Source organism: Nuphar pumila, chromosome 1 (genome assembly GCF_984573655.1).
Source record: "Nuphar pumila chromosome 1, dmNupPumi1.hap1.1, whole genome shotgun sequence".
NCBI lineage: Eukaryota > Viridiplantae > Streptophyta > Magnoliopsida > Nymphaeales > Nymphaeaceae > Nuphar > Nuphar pumila.
The window spans coordinates 20,997,421-21,009,130 of NC_143249.1; the positions used below are offsets into that span (position 1 = coordinate 20,997,421).

At 37.1% G+C, this 11,710-nt stretch overlaps 1 protein-coding gene across 1 annotated transcript; it reads right to left on the bottom strand.

Moving 5' to 3' along the window:
• Positions 1–6,638: 6,638 nt before the first annotated feature.
• Positions 6,639–10,293, bottom strand: LOC149848287 (amino acid permease 3-like). The gene is made up of 6 exons (XM_090011012.1): positions 9,988–10,293; positions 9,631–9,864; positions 9,414–9,507; positions 9,099–9,313; positions 8,862–9,001; positions 6,639–7,467 (listed from the first exon to the last, which is right to left on the bottom strand). The coding sequence occupies exons 1-6, from the start codon at positions 10,100–10,102 to the stop codon at positions 6,811–6,813; spliced, it is 1,455 nt and encodes a 484-aa protein (XP_089867138.1). The 5' UTR covers positions 10,103–10,293; the 3' UTR covers positions 6,639–6,810.
• Positions 10,294–11,710: the final 1,417 nt, after the last annotated feature.

Here is an 11,710-nt window from a genome sequence, read left to right on the forward strand (position 1 = left end):
AGATACAATATTTTCTTGAACACATGCTACAAATTAACTAAATGTGCATGAACCTTCTGCTCTTATCCTAATTGATCCACTTTAACAATATGGCCATAAAAAATGAGGATCATTTTCCTTGTCAATACTTTCAAAGTCCCAGCAATCTTTACATGGTCACAAACAATCCAAACAAAGTTAAATACTGAAGGGTGTATTAAATGAACACAAATAGACCCCCAGATTTTTGAAATTACTGTATCCATTGTAGCAATGAATCTGAAAACAGTATAAGCTGAGTGAGAATAATGCCTAAGGTTGAAGCAAAGCCTAGTTCAATTAGGAATTGATGAAACCAGGTTAGGCACTGATAATGCCTTTTTTTTTGTTTGGTTTAGTTTTGAAACCTATTTTTGCTCACGTTAAAATTATTCCGTTCTGCTCTTGCGCCAACTCATGTCATGCTACCAGCAACAAGCATGAGAACTTCACATTTAAGTAGATAAAAAATTTCTAATTTCTAATAAGCTTTTACTTTAGTATTATAATGATTTACTCAGCGTCCAAATGCAAAAAAAGTAATCATAATAATCTCATATCATATTATATATATAATATTTATTTATTCATAATAGTAATATACATAAAGGTCACCACCTTCTAATCATGTTCTGGATGAGGTTCGACCCAAGTTGGCTCTGGGTGAATACTACCCGAAGTGGATTCAACCTAAAACTCAAATGACTACATTTTGGTCCAAGGAGATATATGGGTCTAAAAGCTAGCAGAAACCTTAGTTTATTTTATTCATAAAGTTATAACCAGCCAAAATCATTCTACACAATATCTGATCATTTCCTTTTTGAAACAAGTAAATACTTTTCACATGCTGTAGTTTTAATCTTTAATAACCATTGGTGTGCCGATAAATTGGCTATATATTGCAAATATGCAGTTGATATCCAATATTAATGAATGGAAAACATTTAGTTTTATATGTATTGGCTTGTGACAGTGAATTTGAATGAATATGCTATGAAGCTGTTGGTGGCTAAATCCATAATACTTTGGTTCATGTATCAAAAGTGACTTCACATGAATGGTCCTAGTGGTTGCATACTCGGTCAAACTCTTAAGCCTGAACTTCAAAACTAAATGGGATAAAAATTCCATTCTCCACACAATAATAGCACATCTTGCAGATAACATGGCGAATCTCTAAGCTTTTCTTATCCAAAGAGCATATGCAATGACATTGTTGAAAATAACATTTAATGGGATGCCAACTCTCTCTCTCTCTCTCTCTCTCTCTCTCTCTCTCTCTCTCTCTCTCTCTCTCTCTCTAGATGAATACGAACAAAGTCCAATTAATTAGTTGGTACCACCGACCCAGAAAAATGGTACATTGCCTTCAATGTGCTCTTGAAGAAGTGATATGCTAAAGCACTTTTTTTTTATATATATATATTTGCTGAAGCAATTGCATACATGATATATCAGCACTACATTTTCATTTATGCGTATTAGAACCTGTACCAACATCTTCAAAGTAGTCATTCTTTTCTTGTTGAACTCATCTTCTTTGAGCTTGAAGAAGACACATTAGGCTCCCATGGGCCCATCAGCAACACATTCACCCATATTTATGGGTCCACTGCTTTATGGAGCACTTGGATGAGAAAAGGAACCTTTGGCAAAATATGAAACATCACAAAGATCCCAAACTTCAAATTTTCTATATGTGACGAAGCTCATGAGCTTAATACACTTTCACAAATACATACTATGTTGGGTTTCATGGCCAGGGGAGACCAAAACCTCAAGGGTTTTACCAACTGAAAGCTTGCCATCAGTGATAGGGGTTTTTCCTTGGCTTAGCTAAAAGGAAAAAAAAAATGAAAAAGTTTTCATGGTAAACATATTTCTCATAAGATGCTGAATACCCAAAAAGAGTGAGTTCATGTCCCTACACTAATTGCACCAGGATATTTGAATAGGTTCCAGAACTTTCTAAGTTGAGAATCGATGCTCCCATTGAGTCTAATATATGGGCCCCCACCTATATGACCAAGGCACACTGCGACGGTTTGTATCGTGAGATGCACTTGCTCAAGGACCAACGATGAACTGTCTACTTGCATTAAAAAGGAAAGGCATATATTCGTAACCTTGGTGCTCTGGTATAGTACGGAGGATGATTTTTAACTCGTTCTAGTGTCGTTGAGGGTTAGGGTCTACCACAAATGCACAAAGACTATGAATCTTGCCAATCAATGCCTTTTGCTTGCAGCTTCTTCTTTCAATTCATAAGTAAATAAAGGAACATAAAATGGTGCAGATATAAGTTTGATGCTGATCGTAGTGTTCCACTGTGCATTCCCCTTTCCAATGAAACCCTCAACATGTTATCCAAATAGCATACATACTTTTCATGGGTTTTTTCCTCCCTCTCTCTCTCAAATAGAGCTGGTAAACAAGCTGAACTAACTAAACAGGACATGCTGTTTACCAGTGGACTGAGCTCGTGACTCGCCTTGTGCTCGTGTCTAGCAGAGCAGAGCTCAAGCTTGGCTTATCCCTAAACAATATGAGCCAAAGACGAGCTCACTCATGTAAAAAATTTCATGTTATTTGTTTATACATATATATATATATACACACACCTGATATGAACACAGACACGTTTAAGCTAAATGGGCCATCCGCAGCTCGGCTTGCCAGCTATCTGAATCGATCACAAACAAGTTCATGACAAGCCGAACTGAGCTGAGTCATGAGCTGCTTGGTTCATTTGAGAGAGAGAGGTCTCTCCTAACAAAGTTGGGAATGTATAGGAATATTGCAATTCTCAATATCAGGATTTTCTCAATGAGAGAAATTCTTGCAAGAAATCAAAACCTTTTTATTTTTGCAAGAGAAACTTGAGAAAGAATCAGCAAGATATGAAGTATAAATAATATGAAAGAACATATAGGAAACTTAAAAGTTTCAAACAAGTAGCTTTTATTGGATAAATGTCAGGTTAATATAATGATATTTTAAAAAGTAGCATTACTTTTAAGATATATCGATACTCTCAAGGTTATGCCAATGTTTGAAGATTTTCAAAGTATTGATGATATTTATGACGAAGGAATGGACAATATTAATTTCTTAATAATTTATAGAAATTTGGACATTATAAATGTGAATCATATTTATTTAGTAGAAAACATGTGCAATACTATTTCTTTGGAGAAATTTAAAGTTAATAAACAATATGGCAGTAAAGCTAAACATTAAAACTTCAGGTTTTCTTCAAAGAATGTTTTTTAGTAAACAATCCACTATGAACGCCTCTAAAAGTTAGGATTGATAAAAAAGAACCTGCAACTTTGATTTTTTGAGTCAGCTCTGAAAGTGCAGTAGGATCGAGGCAACGAGCACTAGAGCGGGGGTGAATAGTGCTTTTAAATATCGTCTTCGAAATTTTGAAGGATTTTGAAAATTCACAAAGCAATCACACAAAGAACACAAGAATTTATCTTGGTTCGGTCTTTTCCGACCTACATCCAGTCCCCAAGCAAAACCAGCTTGAGATTTCCACTATCAACCTTGTGTAACTACAATATCATACAGACCAAATCCGGTTCCACTTTCAGTAACACACCTACTGAAAGCAAACAACTCCTTTAAACCAAGGAGTCCTTCCTTTTACAGAAAAATGAAATAAGTAACAACTTACAAAACAACCTATGAGCCCTTCTTATTAATGCAAATGAGATGCAATTGGCTTTTGAGGTTGTTGAAATACTCTACTCACGAATTCACTGTCTCTCAAAGGAATTTGAGTGAAAAACTGAAGTGAAAAATATCAAGTGAGTGAGAAAATGAATATGAGTGAAAAGTAAATAGTAATTCAATGTAATTGCATTCAATTTTATCGATTTTGAATGTACAATGCACTCATATTTATAGTTGAAAATTTTCATACGTTGAGGGTATGAAAGGGTGTCAAAACAGTCCATTTTGAACGATCAAAACGTTTGAAAAATGAAAAGACACGTCTTTTAAAAGTTGCAGGAAAAATGACAAAATTAGTTGACTGGAACAGTAGTTAGTCGACTGATAATTAGCTATTAGTAAACTAACAGTTATCGTCGGTCGACTAATGTGTTTATCAAGCCGTTTGAAAATCTGAAGTTTTGAAACTTAGTCGACTAGAGAAAAAATTAGTTGACTGATAATATCATCAGTAGACTGAAAAACCTTTCAGTCGACTGTTGCTAAATTTTTCTGAAAATACATGTTCTGTTCGATCGACTGATAAAATCATTAGTCGACTGCTGCTAAATTTCCAGAAAACAGACATTCTGTCTGGTCGACTGATAAAACCTTCGGTCGACTAATTTGACAAAAATGACATTTTGTTTAGAAAATTTGGAGCGAAAGGATTAGTCGACTGGTGAGTCTATTGGTCGACTAATAAACACGAAAAATTAAATAAAGAGTTTTCTAAAAAGATTTTCATGAAGGGTTCTTTTAAAGAAGTTTTTCTAAAAACTTTTTAGGTGAAATGCAACCGAAATATGCACTCTAAGTAAGGCTCTTACAAGAATCTAAGACTTTTAAAGAATTTAACATTTGCACACTAGTCTTCAAAGATTCTTCATCGAATTCTTCAATGTTTGTCATCTTTCTTCATTGCCTTAGCTGAAATGCAGTTGATTCACTTGTTCATCATCAAAACCTTGTACTTGAAGTATCATGTACGGTTTCATTGTCGTAACAAGCCCATGATGATCCATTCCTAGCTTGATTAGGAGAAACCACACTATATGTACATATACGCCTTTTTCTTTTAGTTTTTTTTATATTTACACGGAGAAACGGCCATGATTAGAGACTTAGCTGTGCTGGCTCTGTCTGCTGTACTTGGTCGCTGTCCTGGCAGCATAAAACTCTGTGGAATTACCCCTTGCACCCAGAGAATCACCAGGCTTCGGCTTGCACAAGGAGTGATGCTCATGAGATTTGAATCTAGACCGCCTGCCTAGCGGCCTAGGCCCCATTCTACTATGACAAACCCCTTTGGGGCCCTTTTTCTTTTAATTGAAAACCAAGAAATGATTTTAAGCTTCATTTGGGTAGTGAAACAGGACTTGAACTTGGGCTATGCATCTACATCCTTGATCACAATTCCACATGCTAGAAGCTATTGTCTCATTGGTGTCTGTTCAGGCACCTGCCTTGAATAGGTCTATTTGAGTCTAAGGGTCATCTTGTGCATTTGACAAGGAAATCAGATAGACAATTTGCAATTTGTTTTCTTTTGCATGCACCTAATGACAAAGTGCCCCATAACATTGTGGGCCTCATAATAATGAAAAAGGATGATCCACTCTTAATAGTGACAAAGGAAAAGCAGAGGACCATTGAACCTGCTTTTCCTGATGGGTAAAGCTCCCCAAACCTATCTGTAGTCCAAATCATGAGGCGGTTCTTGGCATCTCATCACAACTGAGAAAACAAAAGCTATGGGCAATGAACCCCTAGTAGAAAATAGAAATGAATAGCTTTCTGGTTATATGAGCAATGTGACCATGTACCTTGGACAAGATGGGGAGCATATGACCTTGAAACTTGATTCACCTTTGTGTAGGGTGCAGACAGATCAGATTTGGGCCAAATCATGCCAGATCCGAATCTAAATCCAAATTCTGAACAGTAGATCTGAATCAGATCCAATGAGGTAAGGTTGAATCCAGATCGGAACTATATGTGGTAATACTAGATCTGGTAAAGAAAAAAAGCTATTTACATGTTAAAAATGCAAATAGATCAAATCTGATCTGAATCAAACTTAACAAATGCAAGTCCAATCTGAGTACAAATTTGGAACTTACTCCAAGGATCCAAATCTAGAAATATCGGACCCAGATCAGATATCTAACAGTATCTGATCCTTTTGCATCTCTACCTTGTATGGACAAAAGTTTTGTAAAAAAGTGCAGGCAGTTTCGCATCAACAATGAGAGAGAGAGACTAATGAGTAGTTTCTAAACAATTTTACCTCCTAAACCATAGCAACTTCAAACAATAAAGTTTTTGGATGTTTGTTTAATCTGAACTCATACAGATTTTTTATAATTTAAAAGAATACACGCTTAAATTAAGCAATTTTCATGCATATTTAAAGACAATCGAAATCAACTGACTACTCATCTCTCTTTATATATATCATTAAACCAATTAGGTTTAAAATTAGATGGATTCAACCTTATGATTGAAAATTACTAACACACACTAAAAAAATGATATTTTTGAAAATACAAGATTACTTTTTGAAGTCAAAAAATAACTTTGATAGCTTCATAAAGTTACTTTTTTGAAAAGGGTCTTTGAATTTTCAATTCCCTTCAAGTTGGAAAGACTTGTAATACACAAAAAAAAGTAATCTTACATTTTAAAAATTGTCATTATTTTAAAGATATTTTAGTCATTTTCATAAGATCAAATCCATCTAATGTTAAACCTAACTGGTTTAATGGTAAATTGACCCTATATATATATATATATATATAAAAACCAAGATGTGATCCCCAAGTAATAGGCAGGCGGGGCTAAGAAAATTTCAGTGGAACCACAAACCTGGTTAAAAAAAGGCGCACTTGTATTGAAATGGGCAATCTTTTTATGACAATAACACAGAAAGTACAAGATTCTATCCCATGTGGCTTCACTAAGTTTTTCATTGTAATAGAAAATTGCCTTCCATCTCGGGCATCATCTACATGTGGCCATGCTCGTGTGGCATTGGCATAAGGTTATTTTGAGGGAGGGGGACAAACTCTAGTAGCTAGTCTTAAAGGGTCTATAGACCTTGAGGTCAAGGACCACCCCAGCAATAGATCCAGCAGCAGCAGCAATAGAGATAATGAGGCAAGCCATGCTAAGGATCTGTAGGCACACCCATCCAGAGCTCCACTTTGCAATCTTCTTTTGTGATATGTACATCTCCACTGGGTAGTACACAGTCAGAGGCCAGAACCCAAATGCACCCAAGATGCCGACGACGTCGTTGAAGAAGGGAAGTAACATGGAGATGATCGTCGTCACGATCACGAACACGGTCCGCCAGACCAGGCAAAAGAGGTTCAGGTTGTAAGTCATGAAGGTGCATGGAATGGGAATGTGCATCTCCTTGGTGAAGAAGCTGTTCTTAGGCCACTTCTGCTGTGCCCACTTTTCTACAAATGCAAAGAGGGGTTGGCAGTAGACTTGGTAAGCACCAACTAGGTGAATCACAATGGCTGCATTGGCTATGTCAAGGAGCCAGTAAGGGTTGTAGAACCCAAACCCTGTGAGTAGGTTGGAGGGTGCATTGTCTCCAAATGCAGCATAGCCCATACAACCACACAACATGTAGAAGGTGGTGGTCACTGCCACACTGTTCAGAGTTGCTTTTCTCATGGTCTTGGCCTCTGAAGGGGGAGACTTCAATGTGTCCTACAAATAGGAAAGTAAAGATTAATAAACATACAAGTTGCCTCAAGAATTTACAGTAAGAAGGGCATTCCTTATGATCAAATCAAGCGTATTGATATGTGAAAATTAAAAGCAATCAAGGACCATAGCTTTCAGAGTAAGAAGTGGGTGTGCGAGAAGCGATGCGCAAAGTATGCAGAAACATGTGCTTCCTGGTAGTAGCTTTCCTGTAAACTTTCGGAAGCATGAAAAAAAAAACAAGGCTTGGGAAGTGAGCTTCTAGAGAATTTTTCTTTATCGTATCTTTGACCCATGTAATTAATGAGATATTAATGCATTTTTGGATCTTGCATGTAAAACAGAAAACTTTCTTAAATTATCTGTTTTGACTCCTTGTTTGTTTGCATGTGAAGATTAGCATGGCAAAATTCGTAAACTACAAGGTCCCCAAGTTTTGAAGATTTTGTCTTTACTTTAATAAATTTATTGCACCTTAGGTGGTGCCAATCAGTACAAGTCATACCATTATTGCTTGAGGAGTTTGGTGGCACCAAAAGAGCTTGAATAATACAGGTTCTTGATATCCATTAGTTTGTTGGGTGCTAATAGGAACATAAATTCTTTTTGGGCATCAACCTATTTTGGTAAATTCAATTAGACAGCTACTTGTTTGCATATTCCAGAAAAGGTACCCATTTTCTGCCATCACTGTCCAAACAACTATGAAGGGCATTCGTTTGGTTCATCATAGAAAAAACAGGTATTTTTGGAATATGTGAGTGTTAGTTTGGTTATCCACGGAAAAGTTTATATGTTTGTTCCCTATGAAAGGAAGTATCTATGCAAACGAATGACTGAAAAAAGATAGGCACGTCTTGTAAATTACTCTGCCTTTTTGTCTTTAATAAGATTTGAAGTACCAAGCTGATACCTAGTATTCGTTTCCAATAGCTTAGAAAGCTCATAAAAAGTTATTCACCCTGCTTGTTAAACAGTTCTTTGTATTTCCAGGCTCCCATCAGAAACACGTGTGTGTGTATGTGATATATATAAAGCAATCTTAGGTAAGGTGATGAAACATTAAACCACCAACTAAAAATCATACTGGTTCCTGTCTCGAGAGATTCATTGAGACTTATCAGGGTAAGGGTTTAATATTTAGGAACCTTTGCTCCATCTCATAAATAGAGCACTGTACGAACAACTACTACTACACACATGATATCTTAGTTGCTGACAAAAAACTATGAACCGTGTACGGAGCATATGCCATCATTTTTTCTATAATTGAGTAACGGTAACCGCTTCCCAGCAGCAGAATACAGAAAAAAAAATCTTGTTACCACAGTGAAAATGAAGGGTTATTGTTACAAGTATGAACATGAAAATTTCACCAAGAAATGTTGAGTTTGTACCTGAATTTCAATCAAGATAATGGAGTAGGAGTAGGCAAAGGCAATATCACCAAAAGCCTGCAAACTTCTCCATATCTTCTGAGCCTCAGTCACAGTGCCTATGCTGATGCCTGTCAAGCTGCCTCCAAAACTTCTATGCTCTGAAGTACATAGGGGCAGGAGTTAGGCCCAATCTCAGACCTCAGAGAGCACTCAAAGTAACTAACAGAGGAAAGGGATAGTGATAGAAGACAATACCGACTACTTTGCCAATGCCCAATGCTAGGCCCACAGAAGAGTATGTGAATGACATGACTGCTGCAACAATGGAGAGCCACCAGATTTGATCAAAGTCTGGGATTTGGGACAGTAGTATTTCTGAAACACCAAATATTATCATGTAGGGGTTGCTTGACGCTTCACATGGGCCTTTGTCTCCACTCTTATAGAAACAATTGGACCTCTTGATTGCCCTGCGAGAGACCAACATACACAGATACAACTGTGTGAGTATTGCTTTCATATTGACATGGGGGTGATAAAAACATGAAACAGAAAGCAGAGGCTGCTCACATCATGCTAACGGATGCTGCAATTGTGTACCCAACTGCCACTCCAAAAATATTCAAGTATTGGATCCATCCACATATCTGAACTCGAGCACCACCTGAAAATTTTCCAGCTCTTGCTGTTAACACCTTAAATTGCTCTCTCTCTCTCTCTCTCTCTCTCTCTCTCTCTCTCTCTCTCTCTCTCTCTCTCTCTCTCTCTCTCTGCTAAAGAAACATACCCATGTTAGACTTGACAACATCCATATAGGTGTAATTTCTCTTGCCATATACAGGGTCACCAGATCTATAACAGTCGGAGAGCAGAGTGGAAGTGTAATAAATGACAAAGGCGAACAGGAACATAACAGTAGGACCTGCTACCCATCCCAATTGAGCAATAGCCCATCCTAGTGACAGCACTCCAGACCCAATCACTGCTGTGATTATGTGAGCACTAGCAGTCCAAACAGTACCTGCAGAAACAGAAACACACACAAAAAAGAAAAGAAGGATGGTCTCTTAGAATATTTTTTCCATTAGAAAAGCTGTCAGTAATTCTTTCATGAAAAATTCACAACATCCTCTGTCTCTCCCACCTGTCCTCTTGAGGCGCCCATCATCATCAAAGCATTTGGATGGACCATGTTGAGGCACATCAATGGCAAGGTCCACCTGCAGGAACTGCTTTGGCACACCAAAATGCTCACCCATCTCTACTCAAATTGATCGCAGCACCAACAAAACGACCAAAATCAGTGTTATGGAAGAAAAGAGAGAAAGAAAGATCCAACCTCTCTTTATTGCTGCACTCGGAATGTGTGAAGCAGAAGAGTTTTTGTGCCTGCTCTACTGACACAACTAAGATAACAAAGCCCAAGACTCACAGACACCCAAAAAAGGCTAACTGGGAAACAGGGGCCCCAGCTCTCTGTATTTTGCTAAGAAAACCAGGGCCCAAGATGGAATACAGAAAAATACAGAAGAATGACTGAAGGAATGTGTTGCAGAGTGTGGGTATATATATAGTAGAGTTGGGAGGGAGCGAGAATGTGCAGTGCCACGTGGTAGAAGAACTATAGGCCCTCTCTCTCTCTCTCTCTCTCTCTCGAATTGATGGTAATGCTAAGGCATGATCCCACCGTCTGTTCAAAGGACAGGGCTAACCATCTATTTGTTATCTAGGTGAATACCCATGTAAATGTAAAAATAAGAGTTACCTTAATAACCAGCAAGAACTTTTTCACTTACATCAATCTCAGTCAACTCTGCTGTAATATTTTGGTTTACTAGTATAGTAGAAAGAAATTGCTAGTAAAAGGGTATTACTATTTTGATAATCCTTGCTTCATATGAAAGGAGAAGTGCAATTTTCCCACTCAAGCAAAATCAAGCTTATTGATTAGAGGGTTAAAGAAAAAAAATGATAGATTCACTTTTATATCGATCTCAATCCAGTGTGCTGTAATAATTTGCTTTACTGACATGATAAGTTAAGATTGCTACTAAAAGGGTGTTACTATGTTGATATTCCTCACTCCACATAGAAAGAAGAAGCGCATTTTTCCCATTCATAAGCAAAATCGAGGGTCAAAAGAAAAGATGCCACAAATAGAAAAACTAATTTCTTACCTTTTTGTCACACTCTTCTGTCCTTTCTTCGCGCTTAGTGTGACAAAAAAGAGTGATGGATGGAGCTTCACTCTCCCCCTTACTACAAAAGTAACAGCAAAGCTGATCTGGTGAACTCCACTTCGTTCTTCTTCGTTTTATAAGCCAAGTAGATCCATTTAAGTAGTGTACATTTGTATTTTTATCATGTACTTTTCAAAATTTTAAAATAATTGTAATACAAAAATATTGTGAATACGTGTGGGTTGTCCATTTACACGTGTGTAGCCTTGTGTCCATCCTTGTTTGCAAGAGAATATGGTTCCCTTAGTACATATCTTTCTCAAGAAAGATCAAGATATAGATTATCTTCCATAGTTGCCTAGTGGAAAGCATTTTTCTAATTATACGATTTACAACATTCTCCTTTAATTATATAGTGACAACCAATGTGACCTACATCCAAAAATTCACTAAAATGAACCCTCTGGTTTACAAATTTGCGAATGCCATTTTAGTTTTAGTGTTTGGCAATGCCAGGCAATAAACTCAAGAATTAGGATGTTATATAACTTTGTTAATGTTGGACACTAAAATCAAAGACCACCGTCCAACCAACTTAATCTTGTTTGTTGGACAGAACATGATAAATTCTGCTTAGGGAATATCAGTTATAGAAAGCATTAGTAAGCCAAATATCAAGGTCCTTTA

Bases quoted from the DNA above. Each gene is read 5' to 3' on its own strand.
- LOC149848287 (XM_090011012.1), bottom strand. From the start codon at position 10,102: ATGGGTGAGCATTTTGGTGTGCCAAAGCAGTTCCTGCAGGTGGACCTT. The intron at 9,314-9,413 runs GTGAGCAGCCTC...GGTCTCTCGCAG, and splicing joins GCAGCATCCGTTAGCATGAT to GGCAATCAAGAGGTCCAATT. The intron at 7,468-8,861 runs GTACAAACTCAA...TCCTATTTGTAG, and splicing joins TTATCTTGATTGAAATTCAG to GACACATTGAAGTCTCCCCC.